The 27,974-nt window shown below is 41.4% G+C and overlaps 2 protein-coding genes across 7 annotated transcripts in view; both read left to right on the top strand.

Moving 5' to 3' along the window:
* The window catches only part of LOC311035908 (zinc finger MYM-type protein 4-like), a 58,969-nt gene that overhangs the window by 6,169 nt on the left and 24,826 nt on the right, over positions 1-27,974 (top strand). For all 6 annotated transcript variants that reach the window (XM_084044395.1, XM_084044394.1, XM_084044393.1 and 3 more), the window contains exons 4-15: positions 189-350; positions 577-1,099; positions 2,497-2,558; positions 3,617-3,763; positions 4,531-4,597; positions 5,207-5,418; positions 11,041-11,165; positions 11,371-11,557; positions 23,422-23,634; positions 24,788-24,938; positions 25,752-25,873; positions 27,269-27,574. In XM_084044395.1, the coding sequence (XP_083900521.1) occupies positions 189-350; positions 577-1,099; positions 2,497-2,558; positions 3,617-3,763; positions 4,531-4,597; positions 5,207-5,418; positions 11,041-11,165; positions 11,371-11,557; positions 23,422-23,634; positions 24,788-24,938; positions 25,752-25,873; positions 27,269-27,574 (2,277 nt within the window). The remainder of the gene's footprint in view (positions 1-188; positions 351-576; positions 1,100-2,496; positions 2,559-3,616; positions 3,764-4,530; positions 4,598-5,206; positions 5,419-11,040; positions 11,166-11,370; positions 11,558-23,421; positions 23,635-24,787; positions 24,939-25,751; positions 25,874-27,268; positions 27,575-27,974) is intronic.
* Positions 8,898-9,869, top strand: LOC311036867 (chromobox protein homolog 5-like; the record flags this gene model as incomplete). The annotated part of the gene is made up of 2 exons (XM_084045878.1): positions 8,898-9,167; positions 9,360-9,869. The coding sequence occupies 2 exons, from the start codon at positions 8,898-8,900 to the stop codon at positions 9,867-9,869; spliced, it is 780 nt and encodes a 259-aa protein (XP_083902004.1).

Below are 27,974 nucleotides of genomic sequence, written 5' to 3'. Positions count from 1 at the left end.
TCAAAATTCACTCAGTTCTTCTAATACTTTTGGTGTAATGTTTACCAATGCATGTAATGTTTTGGCATTATTACAAGCATAGTACAAAGCATTAAGGTACAAAGGCTATTAGTCCATGTCTATAAACTCCCCTCTATTTTCTGTATTTAGTATAGGTTTTCTTTTAATCCAGTAAATCGGTCCCGTAGGTAACGGAGCGCATGCACAAGGCATTTGATGAGGTGATGGGCCTGGGACCGTTTGCTGACACCTCCAGGGGCTCCGCCACCTCCTCCAGGAGCAGTGGTGCAGAGAAGACACCCACCAAGGAGGATGAGGACAGCTCCAGACAGGAAGAAAGCGCACACAGAGTAAAATAAATATATTTAGAATATAAACTTAACCTCTTAACTAACTAAAATGTACTGAGTTCTTCTAATACATTTGCCAGGCATCATGTTTAAGAAACATGTAATGTTTTGGCATTATTACAAGCATAGTACAAAGTATTGAGGTACAATTAGTCCATTACTGTCACTATCCAAGTATGATAAGGTATTTTGGTATTAATACACCATATTTTCCTTCTCCCTGCAGGAGAAGGAGGAGCGCGTGTCCAGGTTGTTTGATGAGGTGATGGGCCTGGGACCGTTCTCTGCCACCTCCTCCAGGAGCAGTGGCGTGGAGGACAAGCCCAACAAAGAGGGAGAGGACAGCTCCAGACCGGGGGAATGCACTCAAAGAGTGGAGGAGGATAGTAACACCAGTGGACGAGAGGAAAGGATGAATGAAGACGAAGAGGAGACCGAGCGACTTGCCTCCCCTTCCTCTGACCAACACTCCCCTACTGCCATGGAAACCGAAGGAGAGGGAGAAGGAAGTGGAAAGCCGGGGTGTGACGAAGCAGCGGGAAAACCTCCCGCACTTAGGGCGGTAGAGGAAGAAGAGGATGAAGAGGATGAAGATTGGCATTTTGCGCTGCCAATGGACGGCCTGGAGGATGCAGAGAAAGGCAGGGAAACGCCAGCAGAAAATGACCCCTTTGCCACCGTGCCAGCTGAGGAGGACCAAGAGAAAGGAGACGGCACTGATTCTGCCAATACTTCCCACTCTTCCCAAGGTTAGCCTGCATTTCAAGCCAAATTTACACCATATGGATTGTATGTGTATGTATGTATAAGTCTGGAGACTGCTTGCCATTCCGTGTCTTTGAAGTCTACCGTCTTATTTCCTTTTTAGGTAGTTAGCCTGAAGGTATTGGAAACTGCTTTCTTTCTGCCACTGAACCTGTCAAACCTACTGCTCAAAGTGTTAAGCCGTGCTTGAGTCTGTTGTCTGCCTCCCAACTCACAAGTTGTTGACTCTCACAGAAACTTGTTTTCTGATTCTGTTGCGGCCGTGGGTCTGTCAGTCCTCCTCCTGTCAAGAGTTTTCACCTTTTGATGTTGTAGGAAACTGTACTCACTGACACGTTGGCTTTCTTTGCAGTTTCTCTAAAGGAAGGACCTATGATATTTTTTTTTATATTTTTGGGCAATTTTCTGCCTTCATTTATAGTCTATAGTGGAGATGGACAGGAAACGGGGAGTGAGAGATGGGGGGAGACATGCCGCAAAGATCGTCGGGAACGGGACTCGAACCCGCAATGCGCTGTCAGTCTACATTAGAGCATAAGTGCCCAGCCCGACCTATACTTTTAAGGGTTATTATAATGGTCTGTCTGTCTGTCTTGCCTTGTGTCATCCCGTGCCATTACAACTTCCTGCAGAAGTTTGTCCAAATAGTGCTTTAGAGGGTGGAATAACACCGTCTGTTCCAGCACTGCTTTTATACAAAGGGTTTGTAAGTAAGTAATCAGCAAAAGGTGGGACACCTGTATTGTTTGCAATAACTTTCAAGTCTTAAATGACTTACATTGCTGCAGAACAGCAGTAATTTGTTATGCCATTACTTGTTCCCTAAAAAAGGCCCCTTCAGGTCCACTTGCCTTTGTACCATTTCAGGTTATGCGGCTAAGAAAGCAAATTATAAAACATTTTTTTAAACTGAAAACACAAAGGCTAACTGCATTAAAGAGAGATGATACCTTCATGTTCTCAGACTAGTATCAATCTGTGTATTTGTTATTGTGAGACTTGCCGTAAGTTACCTTGCTGTTATTTTTTAAATGAAAAACAAAACATCTATTTTTTTTTAAATGTTAAGCCATTACGCCTGTAATGACAAAATGCCCAAAACAGGAACACCCGGGTTAATGTGGTTAATGAGGCCAGCCAAATTGGTCTGCACACATGTAACATGTGGTACACATGTTACATACAGGATCCAATGGAACCCTCTGATTGCATATGTTTTTTTGAATGCTGTAAATCTTTCTAAAGTTGGAAAGCTGCAAAAGACACTTGGCTCACTGTTAAGTGGTCTAACAGCTATGGCAGCCATCAGAGACATACTGACGAATACTTAAATGAATAATTGAATTGGGTCCCTATTAATTTCTTCTCTCCTCTTCATCAGATGGAGGTGTCCCGATTCTCCCGAAGCCATCCGCAGCGACAGAGGACAGCCAGCAGGTGGAGGTGGGGATCAAGAATCCAGCTGCTCACTCTGGATACACTTTTATATGTGGTCAATATAGTCAAATGCTATGAGCTGAAATCCACCAAAAGATGGATACATCCACAAGACGACTATATGGGATAAATATGCTACAATGTTTACAGTCAATGGAATACTAAGATTACCAGTGGCAGTTTTAGTTAGAGAAAGTTTTGAAATTGAAACATTTGTCATAATTTATTGAACGGACTACCCCTTTACTGAGTCATTGCAGTTAAAACTGCATACTCCACCTCACCCCTTAGCAATTCATTCTCCTTGTGTCCCTTCTTGATGCTAATCTACTAAGCAGATATGCAGTATCTTGGTTACTTGTTGTCGTGTTTTGTTGCTTAGATTAGTTTTTTCTCTACCACACCTGTTAAGAACCTGACTTACATAGCATGTTGTTTAGACAGATGCTAGGTTCATTGTTTACCTGCTTCTTCGAGGCACTGCATTGTTCTCTCTGCACTCTACATATGTAACTATTTACCTTGTTTGTTGACTAGAACTCAATGCTTACGCAGAGTAAAATGAGGTTGCTCATTTATTGTAAATGTAGCATCTCATTTTCGAGGGGGTCCCATAGACACACACGCAACACATACAAAAATAGAGGCGTATCTTAACCCATTTAGACCGGGAAAGAATTTGTAATTTTTTTTAGATTTCTTTGGGCTATTAAAAAAAATAGCAGATATACAAGCTCATAGCGTGGCACCGAAAAGATTTGAGTTACGAATGTTTGCTTTAAAAAAATATATATATTTAAAGATTTGCACAAATGTTCATGATTCTTCAAAAATAGCAGATCTACAAGCTCATAGCACGGCACTCGGTGCCGTGCTATGAGCTATGAGCCCAAATAAATCTAAAATGACATAGATGCGTCCCCGGAATCAATGGGTTAACACATATAAGTGTTGACTTTGATCCATTGACGGGTACATGAGTTCATACATGAGTTCATAGCTGCCCATGTGGGCTTGCAGCTGTATTTATTTTAGTTTATTTAATGTTCATTGTTTAATTTCAGAGGCCAGAGCCTGCTCCAGCAGAGGAGCGTAATCCCCCCGCTTCCCCGGTCAACATTAAAGACGAGCCCATTGATGAGGGCTATGACGCAGCTCTGCTGCCCCAGGGCTCCCTCAAACAGATCAAAGAGGAGTTGGACAACCAAGAGGTACAGAGAAGGCCCCACACACACACACAGTACATGGAGACTTGAGACTAACCAGAGCATGTGAGCGGAGCGTCTGCTTTTTCTCCCGCTCTGGTACTACTCGCACCTCAAGGGTGTTTTGTTTTCCGCTGCTGGCCTGCTGTCAAGAAACAACTGTAAGAAGAGCATTAGGCTGCAGGCTTACACACATTGAACTAGCATATCGCTGCTGTCGGGCAGAAACCTCTTATCTCCATGTTTTTTTCGTAAATGAATGGCCTACTTGGTCAAACTAAAGCGTTGCTCAAAAGTAGTAGATCCACAAGCTCGAAACGTGGCGCAAAGTGACATGTTTTGAGCTTGTAGATCTGCAATCTTTTGTGGGGGGGATCCTGAAAAGTAACCCTGATAGAGACGATATCATCAGGGGACGGTCTCAAAAACCTTTTCTTTTTCTTTTATTCCACTGAAGGGGTATAGGTCATTTGAATGTTGTCCATCAAAACGATTGATTTAATTTGCCGTTCGCATTGGTTTTCAACTCATGAATGGGGAAAGCAATACACATTGCCATGTAGGTTCAGTGCTAATCTGACGGCCCCATTGCTCCTGATCACCTGCTTTCTCTTCCTCAGATGGCCACTTGCTAGCATGAATACCCTTTCTTTGAAAATATCACATAGGTTTTCATAAAAACTCAAACCACAATTCTGCCTCCGTGTAGAGTCTTTATATGATTGCTTTTCTCCCAATCTGAATCTAACAATTTGTGCCTGTCCTCTTTCTAGGAGGAGTCGTTGAAGATCAGTTCTGTCTACTCAGTGGGGGGAGCAAATTCATTTGTTGCTCCAACAAGTGAGTTCTTAAGGTTTTTCTGTTGTGAATTTGATGCTTGGGGTACAGTATGGTAAAAATTTGGAGTAAAAAATGCATGTGACTGGAATTCATGTGATATGAATCTGTATCTGTGTGGCTACAGCGTGCTCTGAATTTAGGAATACTCTGAATGAAAGAAGGCAAGTTTGACTACCTGTGTCACCGCAAATGTTTATCCATACATTTTGTATACTATATGTGTAATTCCTGTAGAGAACCGAAGTCTGACATCACTGCAGCTAGAGGCCGCTATCCCCCTAGGTCAGAGTTATGTTTTTCTATAGAAAATCCCATAGATTTATCCAAAGAAAAAAATGTTCTCCAAATGGAGACGTTATACCCTGACAGAATTGCCTGGCTGATTTGTTTATTTTTTTAAATTACGCAATCTAAAACTTCCGTGACCCAGGGATAGCGGGGTGTGACGTCAGGCCTTTGGTACAATATATCTGGACATTCTACAAATAATTTCACAGGGGTTTTACAAAAGATAATGGTAGAGAAATAAATGTCAATGTAATCAAGATTTAAAAAAAAAAACATAATCTGTGTCTCATCTAATGTTTTTAATAATCTCTCCTATTCCAGTGCCAGCTCCAGTCCCAGTAACCCAGGCCACGACCTTTTTCATCCCAGGCAGAGGAACTTTTATTCAAGCTGCAGGACTGCCACCTATCCCTATCAGACCCCCAATTGTTGCCCCAAATTTAATCAGGTCTCTGGCTCCAATCCCCCGACAGCCACAACCACCACCACCACCCGCAACTGCAAGCAGCGTCAGCTGCAGTGGTTGTTCAAAGGTAATGTCGTACGCTATTTCAGTCCTAGATGCAGTGCCATAGGCATATTGCCCCTTGATCAGTGGTTCTCAAACTTTTTCATGTGAAGGACCCCCAAAATGATATTTACTTGGCCGAATCCCCATCTCAAAATTCTTTGTTCCCGGGACCCCCAGAATGCCTGCTCTATGCCTTTTACCCACTTAAGTTATTATATAGGCATTAGGCATAGGCAGGTCAAAAATATTGTGATAATTGATTTTGTATATATCGCCCAGCCCTAACAACAATGCCAAGTATCCATGTGTAATCCATGTATTGTAAGTGCATGTGACAAAGTCTTGAACCGGCACATCTAGAGTGTTAGAATAAAGCAACAAGCCCCAGGATATCGTGGTTTACAGCTACAGTATAAGGGCGCTGTTAGCTACAGTGTGATGCAAAGCGGAGTTGGTGTAAAATAACTGGAAGCCATAGCCGCGGGTGGTTCATTGGTTTTATAAAACAGTTACTACGATATACCTGGGAAGGTTTCATCAAATAAACCCACAGCAACATAAAATGATAGAATGTATTGATAACAAATTTTCATTCTGGTTCCAAGCAATGTAGTTCTGCAGCGAATGGTTGCCAAGCAACACATACTGTAGATGCACAAACACACAGACAAAGTGGGAAGCATGCGTGAGGTTATTAACATTTATCTGGCGTAAAACTGATGGAGAGCCTGGTTTAGCTCCATTATGGTAATTGTCTTAAAATCAATAGCCAGATCTTTCTTGGCATACCAGGCCTGAAAACCGAGAACTGACCACTTAGTTTCTTGACTTTTCCAGCTCTTCAATTTATCTCTCAATTTGCCTCCCTTCTTTTCTATCTTCCATCCCTATCCTTTCCGTAGCCCACCAGAATATCAAAATTCACAGCAAAGTTTGACATTTTGAAACAACTTATTTGGCGCAATTATACTGATGTAATGCGGTCATGTGATTAGAGTATTTAACAATGGTTTTGACCATAGCCAATCATAATCAAGGACTGGAATGATCTGTTTTATAAGCTTTTATATATTCAGAACGATGGGAGCCTTCTGTTTCCAGACTTCAATTTCCCTCCCCTCACCCACTTTTAAGTAGAAAGTGTAAAACTGTAAACAATACGAGCAAACATTTTGATTTGACTTCTACTTCCCGTGAGCCTGAAGGAGGTGGAACAAAAATGGGGGTCCGACTACATTCATTTAACCCATAAGACCTGGAACGCATCTGTGTCACTTTAGATTTATTTGGCTATTCAAAAATAGCAGATATACAAGCTCATAGCGCTTGCACCGAGTGCCGCGCTAAGTTTACCACTAAGCAGTGATGGTGGTGGATGTGCAGAAGTTTTAACCCATTCAATCCGGTAATGCATCTGTATAATTTTAGATTCGAGCAATGACCATTATTTTATACTTTGGGCTAATCAAAAATAGCAGATCTACAAGCTCTACAAGCTGAGCTTGTATTTTTTGAAAAAACTTGAAAATGTGTGCAAATCTTTGAATATATATTTTTTTAAAGCAAACTGATCAGTGATCGGACTCTCGGTTTGATTGATTCTCTGATTTGCCTATCAGAACCTCAGCCTGATCTGGCAGGTTGCCATAGCAACCAGATACAGGAAGTCTGACCTCTTTATCACATGACCGAGGTTGGGAGGATGCGACTAGAGGTTAGGGCCTCAAAGCGGAGAGGGAGGAGAGGAGCCGAGAGGAGAGGAGAGGCCAGAGAGGCCAGACTTCGCATGACGTGTGTGCAGAGCTATAATTAGGCCAGGTCGCCGTCATGGTTCATAAATATCTCTTACAGAGCCATGCCACGGAAAAGAAAACTATCTCTGGGCCGTCGGACCAGACGCCAAGCGCAAGTGTTTCCTTCGTGCAGGAGAACATCTAAACGCAAGATGCTGTAAAAGCAAGAGCGTAAAGCGTAAAAGGACCACAAAAAAGGACAGACACTTCAGAAGAGCATGGACACCTCCACACCAACCCACAGAAATAGTTGACCGTCACACACACCAACTATGGATAGCGTCTGCAATTCATGCCATGCTGTCATATTCCCCTGGGAAACATCAAAAGGTCGTGTTGGTAAGAAGTCCTTCCGTGACTGTTGCCAATATGGAAAGGTCCAACTCCAGCCATTCATGGTCCCCCCTCCTAGACTACAATCTCAGTTTGACAGGGACTCTCTCCAATCCAGGCAATTCATGGACAACATCAGGTAGTATAATGGTTTAGTATCAATGGCTTCCAGGAACGTCACTGGTAAGATAGTGGAGTTCGAAGGACAAGGAGTCAAGGACCAAAGACATTCAAGATGAGTGGCCAGCCCCCCGTATACTATACAATATTAACACCTGGAGACAACCTCAACAAAAGGAATCAACAAAAGGATCAGACGGGCACTCGCGTGGCACAGGGGTAAAGTGCCTGCCCACCACTGCAGAGTCTGGGGGTTCAAATTGACCGCGGCGCATCTAGCTTTGCAGAGTGTCAATTTGAACACAATTAGCCCGTGTTCAGGGGAGGGAAGCCAAGCGGGGAGATATTAGTCACTATGTCAAGGCTGTGACAGAAGAAGGTACAGTCAGCCTATGGGCCGGGCAGACGCCATTCGGAGCCAAAACTGAAACCGGAAGTTTGGTGAAATATATTGAAGCCTATGGCAGCCGGCTGGACCAACTTGTGAACAAACACTATTTCTGAACAATTGTGTCGTTTGTCAGTTAATCTGCTCAGGAATATAAAAGAAGACATATCACAAGTTTTTTTTACATTGGATTTTTTTAGCACACTGTATGATTTTATTGAGGCATCTAAACAGCGGCATGTATAGTTTCTGGCAGTGTTGCCAGATTTAGTGAGAGAAATAAGTAACCAGGTCTAGGAAAACAAGCCCAAAAGAATCAACTATAGGGCACTAGGCTGTATACATTCATTAACTCCAATGCATTCCACCGAACTCAAGGCTGAAGTCTGGCTCCCATGGTGGAACAAATCTGCCAGCTGGAATTGCATGTTTTTTTTTTATATACCTTGCTACAGGGTTACTCCAACAGGCTGGGGTGGCGCCTGTCAGAGGAGAATGTTGAGCGGGAGGAGTAGGACGAAGGCTCTGTCAGTGGGAGGAATTAATTGACATAGTGATGAGGAGAAAAGGGGGTAAAAAAGAAGCAGAGGATCTCACACCTACCCATGTCTTACATTAGACACCGTACCGAACACCGTACTTGAACCCATCATGACGTCACTATGACGTGGCTATGTATATACAAACCAGTGCAATCTTCTAAAAGAGTCGGTATATGTGCAGTGTTCACTGTGTTTTTAGGTCAAAACTTTAAACAGCTAGCCAAAGGTAGTGTGTTCATTTTGGCGTTGACATTGTAAACCAAAGGTTTCTGAAGGGCTCATCCATTAGCTGTAATACACAGCGTGCTGAGCAGCCACCGTCACCATGGGAAAGACGTCTCGTACAGACCAGTCTTCATCCTCTAAGCAGGAAGAGTATGTTGGTGAGAAAATGCTGGACAGGAGGGCGATGAAAGGCAAAGGTGAGCCCCCGAACTCCAACAGATTCTTTAAGAAACATATCACCCGGGAACCAGAGAAGAATCTTTGTCCCGAGCTTGAATCCGAAGACGAGTATGTTGTTGAGAAAGTGGTGGACAAGAGGGTGGTGAAAGGCCAAGTTGAGTTCTTATTGAAGTGGAAAGGATTCTCTGATAATGACAACACCTGGGAACCACAGGCGAGTCTTTCTCGCTGTGCCGAGCTTATTTCCGAGTTCATGGAGACAAACGATAAGAAAAGCAGTGGAAGTAGCACTCACAGCAGACAAGGGGCCGCTAAAGTTAGCACTGAATCCCCAAGAGAAATACTTTCTGTTGAAGTGGAGAAGTGGAAAGGATCCTCTGAGGAACACAACACCTGGGAACCACAGAAGGATCTTTGTCCCGAGCTTATTTCCGAGATCAAGCCCCATAAGAAAAGATGTGGGGTGACTAAATCCCCAAAACGCGCCGAAGGCACCAGTAGTTCCAAGAGGAATTACTCAGATGATGAAGAGGAGGGGGTGAATAAGCCCCAAAAAAATAAAGACTATAATGGCCAGGTTGCACGTAGCCTTGAGAGAGGATTCAAACCAGAGAAGATCTTAGGAGCCACTCAACTGAATGGAGACCGAATGTTCCTTATGAAGTATAAGGACTGTAATGAGCCTGAAATTGTGCTTGCCAAAGAGGCCAACCATATGTTGCCACAGATTGTCATAGCCTACTATGAGGAGCGGCTCAGCTGGCATGATGACCCCTGTCTTTGTGCTTGTCCTGATATTAATAACCCAGACTTTCAGCGGCGATGTGAAGGAGAGCAGACGTGTAGCAGGGTGGCTCCCATTACAGAAATAGGAAGTAGTAATTTAAACTAATTAAAACTTCGCTCAATTTGATTCAATATTTAGATTTAAGAGTGACGTTTTTTTTTAGGCGCTCGGGCGGCCTTTGCTATGTTTCAGCCGTTTCAATTGAAACGGACCCCCCCCCCAAAAAAAAAGATATGTATAGTGGCCTCATATTAGCTCTTGAAACCAGATCACTAAGGCCGCCCCTGGGCGGGGCAGTGGTAAAGTCCCTGCCCACCATCACGGATGTTGTGGGTTTTGAATCCACCGTGGTGCAACTGGCTTTGTCGGGCATCTACACAAACACAATTGGCCTGTGTTCGGGGAGGGAAGCCAGGCGGGGAGGTTGATAATTGTCATTGCAAGTACTCCTACAGGCTGGGGCGGCACCTGTCAGGGGGAATGTTGAGCGGGAGGAGTAGGACGAAGGCTCTATGCCCTCCTGGTAGGGGCTCCTCACTGGCAGGTGAGCCAGTAGGTTACAACAGCAGTGACAACACAGAAATATGTATGTGAGACGTAATTATGTGAATGTATTATGTGAATATCATGCTGTAAGCGTAAAATGGTGTCTTATAAACCCATGAAGGTTGGGCACGTTGTGTGCAGGACACGAAAATAAAACAGTATAAATAAAAATAGAAACAAGACTGACATTTACATGTCATTTACAGGGTGGCTACCAATTTAAAGAATATGAGTGCATCTGTGTCTGTCTTGTGTGTCTGTGTCTCTGTGTGTGTGCGTGTGTTCGTGTGTGTAAGTGAAATCTGACACCGCTGTCCTCTGCCGTGTCTCTGTCTCTCCCTCGCACTGCCGTGCAAGCGTGTGTGTGTGTGTGGCTGGCTTGAAAAGCCAGCTCCTTGAGGGGGTTCCTGAGGGTCCCCAGCAAAATGACTGAATATAGCATCAAAATCAGTTTAACCACTTTAACCATCTGTTCGGCTACTTGAAAATAGCCCATCTACAAGCTCACAACACGCCACGACGCATTGTGATCTGTGAGCTATTTAGAAATTTAGAAAATATTTGACCAGTTTGGAAACATAAAAAAAAAACATAATGATACAAGTCTTCTCTTATCGGTGACTTAAATATATATCATTTTGGGGGTCCTTGGCATCCCAAATGTTTGAGAGCCACTGTTCTACATGTCACTAATGATATATTGTATGCTGGGCTATTTGAATGTGTGTAGGTGCTGCTCAAGGGCCAGACGGCATTCCAGAGAAAAGGGTCCACGCAGCTCTTCTGTTCTACCGTCTGTCTGACTGGCCACCTACCGACAACTAGCAAAGCCCGCTCCTGTTACCAGTGCCTCAAGTATGTCTCTGTCTGTCTGGCCGTCCGTCTGTCTGTCTGTAGCTGTCTGCTTATCTGTCTTTCTGTCATCTTGCTGAGAAATTATTTATTTACGTTGTCCTTTGTGCGACATTTTTACCTGTAACTTAAATCATTTGCATAAGATTTGTAAATCCTGTGGCTGTGACTGTGTTTGCACTTTGTGTTTTTATCATGTCATGTGCAGGGAGATCACTCAGGCCAAGGATCTGGTCATGGCTCCAATAGATGCCAGCAACTACATGCACTTCTGTAGCCACTTCTGTCTGTTTGTCTTCAACCGCAAGAGGAAACCTGTTGCAGAAAAACCTGCTGAAAAACCTGTGGAGAAACCAGAGAAACCCGCCTGTAGTGTCTGCCGAGTCACAACCAAGGTAGGGAACACACACACACACACACACACACACACACACACACACACACACACACACACACACACACACACACACACACACACACACATGGAGATAAACATATAGAAACATAGAGGGGTTTGTGAGAGAAACATTGAGATTCTGGGCAAACTAATTCTTAATAAATGCCATAATTGGGTCAGTTTGCCCTAAAAAAAATCAGGTTGATGGCACCATTGTATCCTGTATCTTCAATTATTCATTTCAATCACGTATGTCATGTATATCGTTGCAGTCGGGCAGAAATCTCGTATCTCCATATTTTCCATATATATGGGTAATAACATATGAGGTTTCCACCTGACATCGATGATATTATACATGTACAAGATGAAAATTGAGGAGTGACTCGGCATCAAACCGAGTAGTATCAAGGTGTATACTACATTATACAGTATATATCGCATATTTATCAAATTTGTCATGAGATCCCTGCTGATATCCCAGTCATAAACCATTCAGGTGCTGAATAAAAACACTCCTTCACCTGCTAATGTGCAACCAGCACAGTTTCACTAAGATTAGCCTCCCAAAAGATTTGTTTCTGTTTCCATATTTCCACTTCAATGTCATTCACAAGCTTATAAGCACTTGTGGTGAACATTTGCGTGCGTTGAAAATGAATTCAAAACCACAGAATGGGGTTCTCTATATATGGTATATGGCCAAAATATTCCCACGGTATTTATAATATGATTACTGTCATCATAGTTTTATGATGAGCTGTTAATTTATTATGTGACACTGTGGAGGGGGAAAGACAAGCATTTTAACCCATTAAGACATGGAACGCATCTGTGTCACTTTAGATTTCTTTGGCTATTCAAAAATAGCATATATACAAGCTCATAGCGTGGCACCGAGTGCTGCGCTATGAGCTTGTAGATCTGCTATTTTTGAAAAATCTTGAAAAAATATTTTTTACATTATTTTTGAAAAACTGTTAGGATTTAGAAATGTTTTAGAATCGGCCTCAGGTCTTAATGGGTTAAACAAAACCTCATTTGAGTGACGGCTATTAAAAAGCTGTTGTATAGGTTTTGATTGTATAGTTGCACATCAGCCACTGGTCAGCTGATGTTACTGCAAAACAAATGGCTCAAACCCAGAATTGCCAGCAGAAGGCCAAAAATGCTGGGGGTAACGGTAATATAATTGCTAAAATATCCCATGTATTGATTTTATGTTTTGAGGAAATTATAATTACATTCACTAAATTGGGCATAATGCATTACTGGCTATATTTCAACTACAATTCATACTATTGTCTGTGACTTCGTTTTCCGTCATCTGCAAATCAATTGATTTATATTATTGGAATGTAACTTGCAGGTTTTGTAACAAAAACATTATTTTCAGCCGATTTTGTTTCATTATGTGATTATCCCATTAAAACCGGGAAAGGATCCGTGTTATTTAAAATTTTAGCTAGACATCGTCTGTCGGGTGGAAACATTATGTCCAAAACTGTTACTTTTCAGGATTCAAATTCAAAAATAGCTAAAGTTGCACATCCATAAGCTCGAAACGCGTCATGCCACGTTTCGAGCTTGTGGATCTGCTACTTTTGACGCTGTAGCTGTAGTATGATCAAGTAGGGCGTTAAGTTAGTTGAAAACACAAAAAGGTAGAATATGGAGATAAGGGGTTTCTGCCCGACAGCAACGATATATAGCAACATAGGCTTTTCAGAAAACTGTTAGGATTTAAAAGTCATTTGTAGAAGTCATTTGGCCCGGACACAGAAATGAAACACTCCAGGCCAGTTGACTACAAGTTCCACCTGCCCGCTAAGGCCAGTTAAAATATTGCCGTAAAAATTACAAACAGTAACACGTGAATTAACATCATTTTCATGTGGTACTGGTGTTTTGCAAATAATTTTTCAGCGCTCCGGTGGCGCAGGGGTAAAGTACTGTGGGGTCTAGGAGTTCAAATCAAAACCGAGTGTTTATACAAACATAATTGGCCCGTGTTCGGGACACACACACCAAAAAGTCAGTGTTTATCATGGAGGGCCGGTGATATTGAAAAGCAACTGTCAGTATCAAATTTCACTTAAAGGTAGTGTAAGTGATATTGTTTTGGTTAAATGAATAGTTTTTTGTTAAAAGGTTAAAGCACTATATTCTTCTGATAGTAATCATTGCTATAGAGTGTTTGTTCAGTAACAGGGGTCTCCCTGTGTCTCCTCCAGCTCTTTAATAAGCAGAAAATACATTTTCAGGCAGGTGACAACATTTCAGCCAATCAGGAAGGACTACCAATGTATCAGCTTAATTTTTATAGTGTTCCAGTTCCAATTTTGTCTGCTCATTTATTTGTGTCATCACTTCCAATTTCACTCGTTTAATCTGTATCCTGACCGAGTTCTCTATCATGATTGGATAAAATTGGAATCCCGACCTGAAAATGCATTTTCAGTTTAATAAAGAGCTGGAGAGACATGGAGACTCCTGTTACTGAACAAACACTCTATGGCAATGAGTACTATCATAATATATAGAGCTATTTAACACTTATTTTAACCAAAGAAAATCACTTACCCTACCTTTAATGTCCCCCTCCCCTGTGTCTTTATATTTTGTAGACCTCAAGTGGCGTGTGTGATAAAAAGTCCTACAGGATAGTGGAGCAACTACCATCTGACTCAAAAGAGGATTATGCTAGTGGCAGTGATGATGAATCGCTGCCAGAAAAAGGATTAGCAAATGCTACCAATGATGATGAATGGCTGGCAGAAAGAGGAGTAGCAAATGCTAGCAGTGATGATGAATGGCTGGCAAAAGGATTAGCAAATGTTAGCAGGAGTAACAGTGGAGCTGAGGATACAGAGACTGCAGCGGATGCAGAGGATGCTATGGATGCGGAGGGAACCGAGGATGCGCCACCTGCCGAAGCTGAAGGACTGGAGGCGAGCAGTAATGTCTGGAAAAACAAAGACAATAAGTTTGAGGGACACCTGCCTCCATTTTTGGGAGAGTGGAAAGTGAATGTTAAGGGAGCAGAACCACTTGATTTCTTTATGCATCTATTCCCGGAATATCTGATAGATGAAATAGTGCACAGTACAAACCTGTATGCCCTCCATAAAGGAAAAGAAAATCTGGCCGTGACGAGAGAAGAAATGAAGACATTTCTAGGAATGAATATGGTCATGTCATATCTCAGATACCCGAGATCAAGAACTTACTGGTCGGCAGAGGAAGGGCTTCGTCTTGATCTGGTTGCAAACGCCATGTCAGTAAACAGATTTGAGAACATTCTGAGGTACCTTCACTTTCTCGATAATTCCAAACAAGAGCCAGAAAATCTCGATAAGCTCTTGAAAGTCAGACCAGTGTTAGATGCACTACAGAACACCTTCCTTTCAGCCGTCGATCCTGAAGAGTTTCAGTCGATCGGTGAGCAGATCATTCCCTTCACGGGCCGCCTGTCTCTCAAGCAGCACGTAAAAAATAAGTCTAATTCCTGGGGTGTGAAAGTGTGGGTGAGAACGGGGACCTCTGGATACATGTACATGTTTGAAGTTTATCAGGGTTTGACCGGGCATGGTCAGGTCAGTCCATTGGGAATCGCTGGAGACGTAATCATGTACCTCTGTGACGACCTACAGCAAAAGAATCACAAGGTGTTTTTTGACGATGTGCTTTGCACCATTCCACTCATTGAGGCTTTGCAAAAACAGGGCATCTATGGCACTGGCACATGCAGAATCAACAGGCTCCAGGGAGCACAAGTGAAACTGAAGAGTCAAAGGCAACTCAAAAAAGAAGGAAGAGGAGCTTGTTCTGTCGTCAGCAATCCTCAAAACATCACTGTCACACGGTGGTTAGATAGTTCATTGATCCACGTGGCCTCTTCCTGCGTTGGCCAGTCCCCAACAGATGTGGCCCAGAGATTTAGCAAGAGAGTCAAAAAGATGATCAACATCCAAAGGCCATTCTCTGTGAACCTATACCATACGCATATAGAAGGAGTAGAGCTAATGGCTCAATGTCTCACAATGTATCCCCACAGACGCAAAACCAACCGGTGGTACATCCAAGTGTTCTTTCACTTCTTGGACGTGGCCATTGTGAATGCCTGGCACCTCTACAAAATGTCCGGATTGGAAGATAAGGATCTTCTGCATTTCAAGGCATCTGTGGCTCGTGCCTTAATAAATCTAGGTTCCATCCAGACACGCAGTGGACGACTAAGTGACGCCCCACCTCCTGTGAAGCGCAGAGCCAGGGCACCCCCCGAGATCAGGTTAAGCCCTGGGAACCACTGGCCCAAGCTCACCACAGGAAAACATGCAAACAGATGCCATGATGCTGCGTGCAAACGCAAAACCAAGTACAGCTGCATGCAATGTCTTGTGCCTTTGTGCCCTGGATGCTTTGCCAATTTTCACTCAAGAGACTTGGTAACAAGTCACTAAAACTGACAGAGCTCTACATCTGAAAGAGTGTTTTGGATCAATGCCAAGACAATAGTTTTCTGTATTTTTTTCAATAGAAAATGTGAATTGAAAAAATAGGAGGAGTTAGGGAGGAGCTGAATGAGGAAGGAAGGGAAGAGGAGTTGATTGAGGGAGGGAGGATGGAGGAGTGCGGTTTAAAGTGTTTGCATCGCATTGAACAGTTAAAATGTGAAATTTGTTTAATTAACATCGTTACAAATATGTTTATTGTTTCATCATTTAATGTATTGTTGAATACGTATTTCTTCAGTTGAAAGTGAAATGCATACTGTCAACCAGAGTGGACATGTGAAAAAACAACTTGAAAAATATGTGTAAAAAAGAAAATAAGTTATTTTTTGTTTGTTTTGTTTTCTCATGCTTAAAGAGGAATAAAAACAAAACTTGGGGAGAAAATCCTGACTGAAGTTGTCATAATGAATCTATGAAAATGTATTGTATTTTTCACCGTAAACATTATGCATAACGTGGGGAAAGGATCATTTTAGAATTCTGTGGCAAAAACTAGAAAGGTGCGCTCAGTGGAGCACACATCTCTGCCAAGAGATAATACTTTTACTGTCTGATCATGATGCTGTAACATCAAACTGCATGTCTGTCCCTCTCTCTCTCTGTCTCTCTCTCTGTCGTTCTTTCTGTCTGTGTGCGGTGCGTGTGCATGCATGCACACGTGTCTTAGGGTGTGCAGGGTATTTTACTACTGTGTTAATCAGACACCAGACATGGGCTTTCACTAATCGCTGAATGGCATCTCTCATCAAATGTGCCCAACCAGACTACAGCAGGGAAAGGCAGACAAGCCTTTCTATTACTGGTCATATGCGCTTTATCATCTGCCATAAAGGATAGCATGTATTGTATGTATATAGGAGGTGGTAAGAAGGCACCACTGTGTTTAACTATAGCTCAGGAAGGGTAGCAGAAATTGTTAGGAAGAGCTTAGAAGTTGGGACAGTTTCTAAAAACATTATTTAAAATAAAAGAAAAGGGAATACATTTACCCAGAAAAAGGCTTTAGAAACATTGGAAATAATATGGGAGCTTTTTTAGACTGCACAGAAGGTTTCCATTTATACCATTTATTTGTGTAATGCACATAGTTGCTGCTTGTAGAACCAAAGAAAGCACAATATCATATTTTTTTTCTGTGCACACGAGGTACATATTATCTCTTAACAACAAAAAAAAGAATAGAAAACATTTTTCCTCGGACACAAAATACTCGTTGCCAACAAACTTCACCTCAAGACAGATGCGGTGTCAACGACATATGGCTCAAGGGACATACAACGAAAGGTGAGTAACGTTAGTTTTGTTTCTAACGTTACTAAAGTCGGTGTATATTATGGGCTGTTGCTTTGCGACAAAACTGCAATTTTGTGGCAACACTGGATGTGACTACCGGCGGCAGAGATGGGAAATATTTATACACACCTATCACCGTCATGTCTTATTCATACTTACTTGAGGGCCAGTGTCATGCACAAAATAGATTATCTCTCTAAGTTCACAATGCGTCACCATGCAACACGTGAGTTTGTAAATCTGCTATTTTTGGTGCAAGACACCAGTCGCAGTATAAATCAGGCTCAACTATGTCAATATGTCATTGTTTATTCATAGCTTTGGCCATATGTTGTACATCAACAGACCATTTTCTCATTAATGACTTTATTTTTTAGATGCCTTCTTACCTTTCCTCCAAAGTTATTAAAACTTTTAACTGAACTTAACTTGGCTAAAAATAATTGCATGTTAAATAAGTCAGACAAATTAATGCTATTTTGGCAAAACTTTACAAATAAATCTGTGCTTTAAAATGCATTAAAACAGTTCATTTTCATTCTGTACAGAAATGAATGGAATCCAGTGGCTTCATTGAAAATCTAACAAACCATGGTATGCTTTGTCAGAAGTAATGTCTCAAAATGCCATTTCATCTGGATTTTAAACCTCAACATCCGTATTCTGTGGAAACCCTTCGCAGAAAATAGCCGATCTACAAGCTTGAGCTTGTAGATAGGCCATTTTCAGCAAAGATATTTAGTGTAGAGCTAAAACAGTAACTAGTTTAGATCCATGAGGGACTCCTGTCAACCAAGTAAAGGGTTTAAGTGGTTAACAATTGTGTCATGAAAAGGAGGCTGCTAAGCATGTAGAAGAGCATTGGGGGAGAAGTGAACTGAGCTATGTGTTGAGGAGCCCTTGCCGATTAACCACTTAAACCCTATACTTGGTTGACCGGAGTTCCTCAGGGCTCTATACTAGTGACATATCTGTTTTCGCTCTACGTTAAATATCTTTGCTGAAAATAGCCTATCGACAAGCTCACAATGCATCGCAAAGCTTGTAGAACTGCTATTTTCTGCAAATATTTTACCCACAATACGGATGCTGGGGTTTAAGAGCATCTGAATCGTGCCGGTTCAAAACAAGCTACTCTGTAGATCAGCAGGTTTCAGTGATGTCTGTTTTAGGTTATTTGCATTTCAAAAGATTTTACTGTTGCATAATACAGCACTTCTAAATGCTCCAAGATAGCAGAATAAGTGTACATAACGTAACCAAATTATTGAATGTGAAAATATATATCATATATATGATTCTGAAATCTATCAAAATTTAAGTAAAGTAAAATTGTATAACGTTGAACTATTCATTTATATTTTATTTGTATGCATACATCATGCAATTATAATAATCAATATATTTGTTGCTTTCATATTAAAAGTAATGTTACACATGATGTTGTCCTGTCATTACTAATGTTTTTTAGTGCCGGAATGCCGGAATTTCACCAATCACCAATTCAATTCAACATTTTCAGTCACTCACACTTTAATGTGTTTAATGTAGGGCTGATGATTGTTATGTAACAATTAAAAATTGTGTTGATCGTGAAACTGTCCCAATAATCAATATAAAACCAAAAAGCAATGCATGTATATTGTTATAGAAAACATGGATGATAATATCAATACTGTAGTATATGTTAATGTAATATCACTATGTTCAAAACAGAATTTCAAATGAAAGACATTTATCTGGCAGCAGTATTCATTTGTATGTGCATGGATATATTATAAGGGCTATATAATCATAACCAGCTCAGTGGCCTTGTGGTTAGAGTGTCCGCCCTGAGATTGGGAGGTTAACTTGGGGCTCGATCCCCGGCCGGGTCACACCAAAGACTATAAAAATGGGACCCAATGCCTTCCTGCTTGGCACTCAGCATCAAGGGTTGGATTGGGGGTAAGTCCCTGCGACATACTAGTGTCATTTCCAGGGGGTGTATTTGTACATCAAGCCGGCTCACACTACAGAAACAGGAGATAGGCTCCTGCCCTATCGACCACATGGCTTGGCAAGGCTTACTTACTTATTATATAATAATTAAGGGAACAAAAAGAAACATTACCCTTTAAAAAAAAGTAATGATATATAAAAAACTAAGCATACATACAACTTGCAAGGTCAAATCATTTTGAAATTCATATGTAGAAATAGTTTTATGGCATTTATTTATTGAACATGCCGCTTATTTTTAATATATTGTTTGTTTTTCATTTGCAGGATAACATGGCAAGAGAAACACGCGCTGCGATACAGAAATTGAGCAACCTGAAGAGGGTGACCGAAGAAATGAAGAAGATTGTTTTGGGCATGGCCGCTACCAATGGGGCTCCAGTCAGACTTGGGGTGGCCAGTTTGTGCCAGGGAAGCTGTCAGTTTGAAAGCGTCTTGAATCAGTTGAACTTCAGGGCTGAGTTTGCCACTCACCCATTGCGAGACCCTGACAGAAAAATTGCGTACTGGAGGATCAAGCTGGTGGACATGCTTGCAAAATGCACAGGGGCCCAGGCCATGTCCGGCCTATCTGACAACGAGTGGAGCGATTTCTTGCAACCACTCAGAACTTCCGGTGGCTGTGCATCAGATGCTGAAGACTATGTCCTGCCTGGTCTAGCTCACATGTTTGGGCTGCACATACTCATTTACAAATCATTCTACAACAGACACCAGCCCACGCCAATCCTAGTCATCCCTGCCACGGTCTTTGGAGCAGAGCTGTTCAGTCATAATCCTGTCATTCTTGGCTGGAACTCAAGCCATTATGAGAATTTCATTTGTACTTCTGATGAGTCTTTGAAAAGGACCTCTGAGCTCCTTGAGGATTGGTGGAAAGGCATCCGCACTATGTCCATTCATTTCACCAATTTTCTGCACAGGGAGTTGGAGGAATCGGAGAGGGAAAGTAAGCATAGCATTAGAATAGAGCAAGACCAGGAAAGGATGGAACATAGAACCACAGACTTAAATGAAAATATTCTAAGCCAAATATGTAGGGGATGCAAGAGAACATTTAAGAGTATCACGATCCATCTTGGCTTTACATACAGTTCAGCTTGCAGAGAGCAGTATACTGAAAATGAAATAAGCTGCCACAGAGCAGCCAGTACACGGGAAAGAAGCAGAAGATTCAAGGAGAAAAACCTAGATACGGTAAGGGTGCAGAACAAAGTTGCTGCTGCAAAGAGAAGGAAGCTGCACCCAGAGAAAGCGAGGGCACAAAGTAGAGCTGCGTCTTTAAAGAGAAGATTACTCCATCCTGACAAAGTGAGAGCATTGAATAGAGCTGCAGCCTTAAAGAGAAGATTGCTTCATTCTGAGAAAAGTAAGCATAGCATTAGAATAGAGAAAAAACAAGAAAGCATGAAACGTAGCACCACAGACTTAAATGAAAACATTCTAAGCCAAATATGTAGGGGATGCAAGAGAACATTTAAGAGTATCGCGATCCATCTTGGCATTCCATACAGTTCAGCTTGTAGAGAGCAGTATACTGAAAATGAAATAAGCTGCCACAGAGCAGCCAGTACACGGGAAAGAAGCAGAAGATTCAGGGAGAAAAACCTAGATATGGTAAGGGCGCAGAACAAAGTTGCTGCTGCAAAGAGAAGGAAGCTGCATCCAGAGAAAGCGAGGGCAGAAAGTAGAGCTGCGTCTTTAAAGAGAAGATTACTCCATCCTGACAAAGTGAGAGCATTGAATAGAGCTGCAGCCTTAAAGAGAAGATTGCTTCATTCTGAGAAGGTGAGAGTAGAAAGCAGAGTTTCATCTATGAAGAGAAGGAAACTCTGTCCTGACAAGGTGAGAGCGGAAAACAAAAGAGCTGCTGCTGTAAAGAGATGAATTTATCCAGAAAAAGTGAGAGTAGAAAACGCAGCTGCCTCTGTAGAGGTTACATTATCTTGAACATGTTAGTGCAGAAAACGGCTGCTTTTTGTCCAACCTGACAAAATGAAAGCAGAAACCAGAGCTGCATCCGCAAAGAAAAGTCTATCCTGAGAAGAAGTAATTAGACTAGAGCGTATTACTTTTAAGAGAAAACTGAAACAACAGCAAATGGTACACGCAATGTTGCTTTTTCAAAGAGAAGGAATTGGGACTAAGCATGCAGAAGTGTCATGGTATACATGTTTTAGCATACTGATGTGCAAATCATCAGACTGATGTGCAAATCACTTGACATGCAACTTGCCCAGTCATTTTGTAATACACAGACAGAATATCTACCTCTGGTCATCTTGGAAGTCATTTGAATGTGGAGTATGAAATATATTTCCATGTGAAGTCATTGTCAATGTTTTCTGTATTCATGTGAAACATACACTGTAATTATATACGTATGTAATTATATACGTATATAATAATTTTAACGTGCTCAATCACACTGACACATTCTCATTATTGTCACTGTACAGTCACCTTCCATGAGATTTATATAATCATACATGATTTTTTGCAACTTTGTTTTAAAAACAATGGGGAGATGGCTTTTTTTTTTGCTTCATTTTGACATTCCTTTGAGATAATGGACATAATGCACCCGTTTCATATGATGCAAACTGTGTACTGTCTTATTAGCAAAGAAGAAACGTGGCAAATTATAGACTTTGCTACTTATATAACTTAAACCTGATTCATTACCATGTCATACATGGACAAATCACGGCCACAGAACACAGTTGCTGCGGATGATTTCGTATAATTCACTGCTGAGGGAATTATAACTGGAGTTTATTCTGCCGCAAAGGAACCTATACTGAGCAGATATTGGCAATTTGTTATGGCTTAAAGAGTTGCTGTGTACCAGTAAAGGTGTGGTATGCTCTGTTCTGACCCAACTCTCTCCCAGTCTCCCCACTGTCTGGGAATCCCATTGGGACTATTATACTCTTTTGTTGACAATAATGCTAATCTATTAAGGATTCGTTATTAATCTATAGCTACTTTCAACCTGTCATCCTTATTTTGGCCATAATTTGCATGTCATCAAAATCTTCAATATTAAAAAAAGAAAGTGAAAATGGCCAATCCACAAGGTCAGAACATGTCCATCCTATGGCAAAGTATAGGGCTGAAGTTTTTAATTTTAAGTGTTGATCAAATAAATAAAGCTGTGAAGATGTGTCATTGCTCATGCAATGACAAATGCCAACACAATACACACACAGAAGTATCTTGTGTCAAGCTTACCTGTCTACAGTATATGGGTCTCTTGTTTGGTGTGGATATGGAGGAAGGCCTAGGATGGGTTGAAAAGTTTGCATTTTCTGCTTTTGTTTTTACACAATAAACTTTGCAAAAACGGTATGATCTTGTGAAGAATTTTTATTTACTTAGTAGATGGTAGTTGCATTTCTACAGCTGACACCTTACCACAGACTAGGGTATGAACCAACAGTAGACCTGCGTCACACATTGTCAACACATCGTAGGCCTAACGCCCAAGAATCACTGAACCCCCATTCAAAGGACAACAAAACTAGTTGATCTCATGTACTGCATGTGTGTGAATGCTTGTAGAGGCATTATTGTCTATATCTATTGATACTAGCCATTGGTTTTGTGCATTTCTGATTAGTCTTTTCTGATTAGTCAAGGGATTCAACTCAAGTTAGATTTAGATTCGTATTAGAATGATTTTATGAATTAATGTTTTATTAATTTAATAAAATTTAACTCATTAGGTGCACGTCCACTCAGTCTGTATGGGCCAGTGCCGGTCAAAGTTGATTTACATATTTGGGCCCAAAGAATATACAAATGCCAACTTCCTTTGAAAGCCTACTGTATGGTAATGGGAAGATATTTGAGAGAACACTGGGGTAACCGTATCAAATGCAATATTGTAATGACTACATTTGTATTGAAGGGTACTTTGAAAACGCTGAAACGGAATGGCAAAATGTCCATGCATTGCACACTGTAACACAACAGTCCTTTCAATGACGGAATCTGCCCACAAACACGCTAGAAACTTAACTACACACTCTCTCTCTCTATCTCCCAGATTGAGCACGAGGTCACCCACCTAGGTCGTCTCCACAAACTCTGTAGTGACGCTTGTTTCCAGACGTGGCGGAAGACGCGGCAGTTAGCCATGAACTGCTGCGAGGGATGCGGTCTCTTCTGCAAAAGCGACGCACCCTCCTGTCAGACCCTCGCCGTTGATAAATCCCCGCTCAACTTCTGCAGTCCCACATGCATCAGCACCTACAAGCAGGTTTGTATACATGTGGGAGGTGGCGTTTATATGTGTGTGTAATCTGCATTTGCAGTATTATAGTGTTGGAGGAAAGTCCCCACATTAATAGAAAATACTTAGAAAAAAGCTAATTGTGAATCTGGCATTTGATTGATGCAAAGGTGGAAGATATTGATGATATACAGATCCTTCTAAAAATATATATATATCGTGGAATAGTTCATTTTCTTCCGTAATATAATTCAAAAAGTGAAACTTTCATATATTCTAGATTCATTGCGCATAAAGTGAAATATAATACCTTTTTTGTTTTAATCAAGATGATTATGGCCTACAGCTCATGAAAATCAAAATTCCGTATCTCAAAATATTAGAATATTACATGACACCACAAAAAAAATGATGTATAATACAGAAATGTCGACCATCTGAAAAGTATGTTAATTTATGCAATATGCACTCAATACTTGGTCTGTGCTAATTTTGAACAAATGATATATTCTGGAAGCCCAGGTTTGCTTTGATAGCAGCTGAACACCTGAACCCCACAGAGAATCTATGTTGTATTGTCAAGAGGAAGTTGTGAGGCACTAGACTCAACAATACAAATAAGCTATCAAAGCAAACCTAGGCTTCCATAACACCTCAACAGTGCCACAGGCTGATCACCTTCATGCCATGCCCCATTGATGAAATCATTTGTTCAAAAGTTGTCCAGACCAAGTATTGAGTGCATACATTTTTCAGGTGGTCGACATTTCTGTATTATAAATTAATATATTTTTTAGAGTGGTGTCATGTAATATTGGAATATTTTGAGATGTGGATTTTTGATTTTCATGAGCTGTATGACATAATCGTCAAGATTAAAAAAGTTTTTTTTATGCGCAATGAATCTAGAATATATGAAAGTTTAACTTTTTCAATTATATTATGGAAGATTATATATATATTTTTAGAAGGATCTGTATATGAAGATACTGGTGGAATTGCACAACCGAAATCATGCACTTTTTGTAAGCCAGCAAGCCGTTTCCCATGGTTTGGAATAGATTGATAACATCAACAGTGAGCCTCCTACATTACAGTGCTTACATAACTACCTGTATATGTGGATCAGGTGTGTGCTGCCCATTCTAGCCCCTCCATGTGTTTCCTTACTCTTCTACAGACCTGCGTCAAGATGACGGAGTGCGGAAACTGTCAGAAGCAGGTTCAGGTTTCCTCCACTACCATGGAACGAGACCACAAGGGCAAGATTCAGCTCTATTGCACTCCTCTCTGCGTGGAAAAAAGCCGTTCACCCAGACATGTTCTCAGTGGTAGGATGTCTCACACACACACACACACACACACACACACACACACACAGATGGATTGGGCTCGTATATTATATGCATCTGTTGACTACTGTAGGCTATATCCATATAATCTTTTCTTCTTTTTTCTCCCTATTCAGTCCAGCCAAAAATGTTGCAGAATTGTGGTATTATTTCTGTAAAAACATAACTTTTACACACTGGAAAACAGAACATAGACGTTGACCCAAACGCATCTCTGTCATTTTAGATTTTAGCTATGACCATTATCTTAGACTTTGGCTATTCAAAAATAGCAGATCTACAAGCTCATAGTGCGACACCGAGTGCCGCGCTATGAGCTTGTAGATCTACAATCTTTTTTAAATATCATGAAAATTTGTGCAAATCTTGAATATTATATTTCTTAAAGCGAACATTTGTAACTCAAATCTTTGCTTCTGGGGATTCTACAATTAATGTCTTCTAAATCCTAACTGCTATAATCAGTGGTTCTCAAACTGTTTCATGTCAAGGACCACCCAAAATTATTTGTTGTTCCAGGGACCCCCCCAGAAGCAAAGATTTGAGTTAAATCTATATATATATTCAAAGATTTGCACACATTTTCACGATTTATCAAAAATAGCAGATCTACAAGCTCATAGCTTGTATATCTGATATTTTTGAATAGGCCAAAACAAATCTAAAATGACACAGATGCGTTCCCGGCTTTAATTGCTTAAGATGGGTAATGCATGCAGCACAGAGATAACCACACCAGCACACATACCCGTCAAATATTTGTATTGATCCCCTCTGCTCTTCTCTCCTCAGGTACTTCGTTTCCCTGTTCCTTGTGTAAGACCGTTGCTGTGCCTCAGTATCATCTTGCAATGGTGGACGGCACCATCCGCGCCTTCTGCTCATTTGACTGTGTGTCCGTGTTCCGGGTATTGGTATTGGTCAATATTAGACTAATTTGACAACATCAGTATCGGCAATCATGCAGCCCATATGTCCACATTTTTAACCACATTCAACCTGGTGTCCCTATCTTGGGCACAAATGTAACGCTTTTCAAAATAACTATTTGTACATGTTTATGGTTATCGTTGTGGTTTCACCCGCACACAAAGTGACCTCGCAGTGATGCTAGAAATGCGAAATGTGAAGTCTTTGGTGCTTTGTCTTCGAATGCATGTGCATTGGTATTGAATTGTGGTAGGACAACTTGGCGTTGCACAGCTTGCATTTAATTTTTCATAAAAGTTCCACACAGAACGTCTCACACAGTACTCCAGTGAAAGTATCTGTTAGTGTGTGCACGGAGGAGAGAGAGAGAGAGAGAGAGAGACCACTCTTGTGGAGCAGGATTTGAAATGTGTTTGATATGCAATGATAATAATACATTGCTGTGTATTTTTACCGGCTGGGACATCCGGAGGGAATTATATTTTCCGGCTTTTGTCATAAAAACTGGCCAATTACCGGCTTAGCATGATGTGTGGATGGAACGATCATTTCTTATGTGTATTGTTTGTAGTATTTATCATGGAGTTATAGTCTTAAACCCCATCATCCGACAGGACGACTAAATCAGATATATAACCAGTGGCCATTACAACAAGATTATGAAATGCTTCTGAACAAAGTGAATCTAAGGGACACAATAATACAATGTTTGGATTGTGATGTGCAACTTAGAAAACCTCTTCCACGAACCATGTTACAGTACCTCCTGACATGTCTGGCATGACATGACAGGCCCGTATGGCTTTGTAACTCAGAGAGTATACAAATGGACCATTATGGGTCCATTGTGTTCCATTTGTGGACTCAGTTAAATGGAACACAAATGGTCCCAGAGATCAAAATGTTATCAGATTGGATTCCTTTGCCTAGTGCATATCAAACTGGAAGTACCTGAAATTTTATTAAATTGTATTTCTTAATTTTATTTAGGGACAGAACATATTTACGAACACGGCAACAAAACTGCACACAGTAGAGTTGAGAGTTGCAGTGTAAATTTGTTGGAGTTGGCAAAGAATGCAAATCTTCATCCGTCTTCCCAAACATATAACAACAAAACAAGATATTACCCTAAGAAACAGATTAATTTTCCTGCCATTTAACTTCAGACAAAACAATAAACCACAACAATACAGCACTATAAAGTGCACTCAAACCATTGGTGAAACCACAACAAGATGACACTATAAAAATATAAATCTATGAAAACAATCTACTCTGCGTGTGTTAAAACAGACACAAAATAATAGTTTCATTAATACATAAGGGGATGGTAAAATGTTAACTTTGATTCTGTTTATGTGCAAAACTTTAAAAAGGTTAAGATGCATGTGCCAGAGATCCAGGTGGCCAATGGAACCTCCACGGCTGCCCCCAGGGAGCCTCCCCAGCGAGACGCCCCAGGACAAGGTCCTCCCTCCAGCTCTGTGCCTCCCCTTCCGCAGGAGTTCTCGGCTCCCGTCCCCTATCCCGGCCACCATCCCAGCCACACCTCAGTGCCTCCACTGGTGCCTCCGTACTCTGCCGGGCACCCCCTGAAGCAGGCGGAGGGCGATCCCTCCAAAGTGACCTGCCATCAGTGCAGGAAGCTGTCTGACACTAAGCCACTGCTGTTCAGCTATGAGGTAGGAGCTGCACACGCACGCACACACACACACACACACACACACACACACACACACACACACACACACACACGTGCACACGCAAACCGTCGCCCAGTCTATGTGTTGAAGTGTCCCTGAGCAAGACACTTTGTGTATGTCAAATAGCGAAAACAGCTGATTTCCAAGTTCACAAGGTGTCACAACGCGACATGCTGTAAGCTTGTAGATCTGCTATTTTTGCGAATGTTTGCCTATTTTTGCAGAATGTTTGCCTTTATGATATGCCCAAAACGGGGACACGCACAGACAGACAGACAGACACGCACGCGTGCACCCACACACACACACACACACACACACACACACACACACACCCCCCTCACACACCCCTCACAACAACAACCTCCTTTTTCGGTCA

Source organism: Gymnoscopelus microlampas, assembly GCF_963454915.1.
Source record: "Gymnoscopelus microlampas genome assembly, chromosome: 20".
In the NCBI taxonomy this organism is placed as follows: domain Eukaryota; kingdom Metazoa; phylum Chordata; class Actinopteri; order Myctophiformes; family Myctophidae; genus Gymnoscopelus; species Gymnoscopelus microlampas.
The sequence above is the reverse complement of the archived record's forward strand: the minus strand, read 5'-3'. Positions and strand labels throughout refer to the sequence as shown.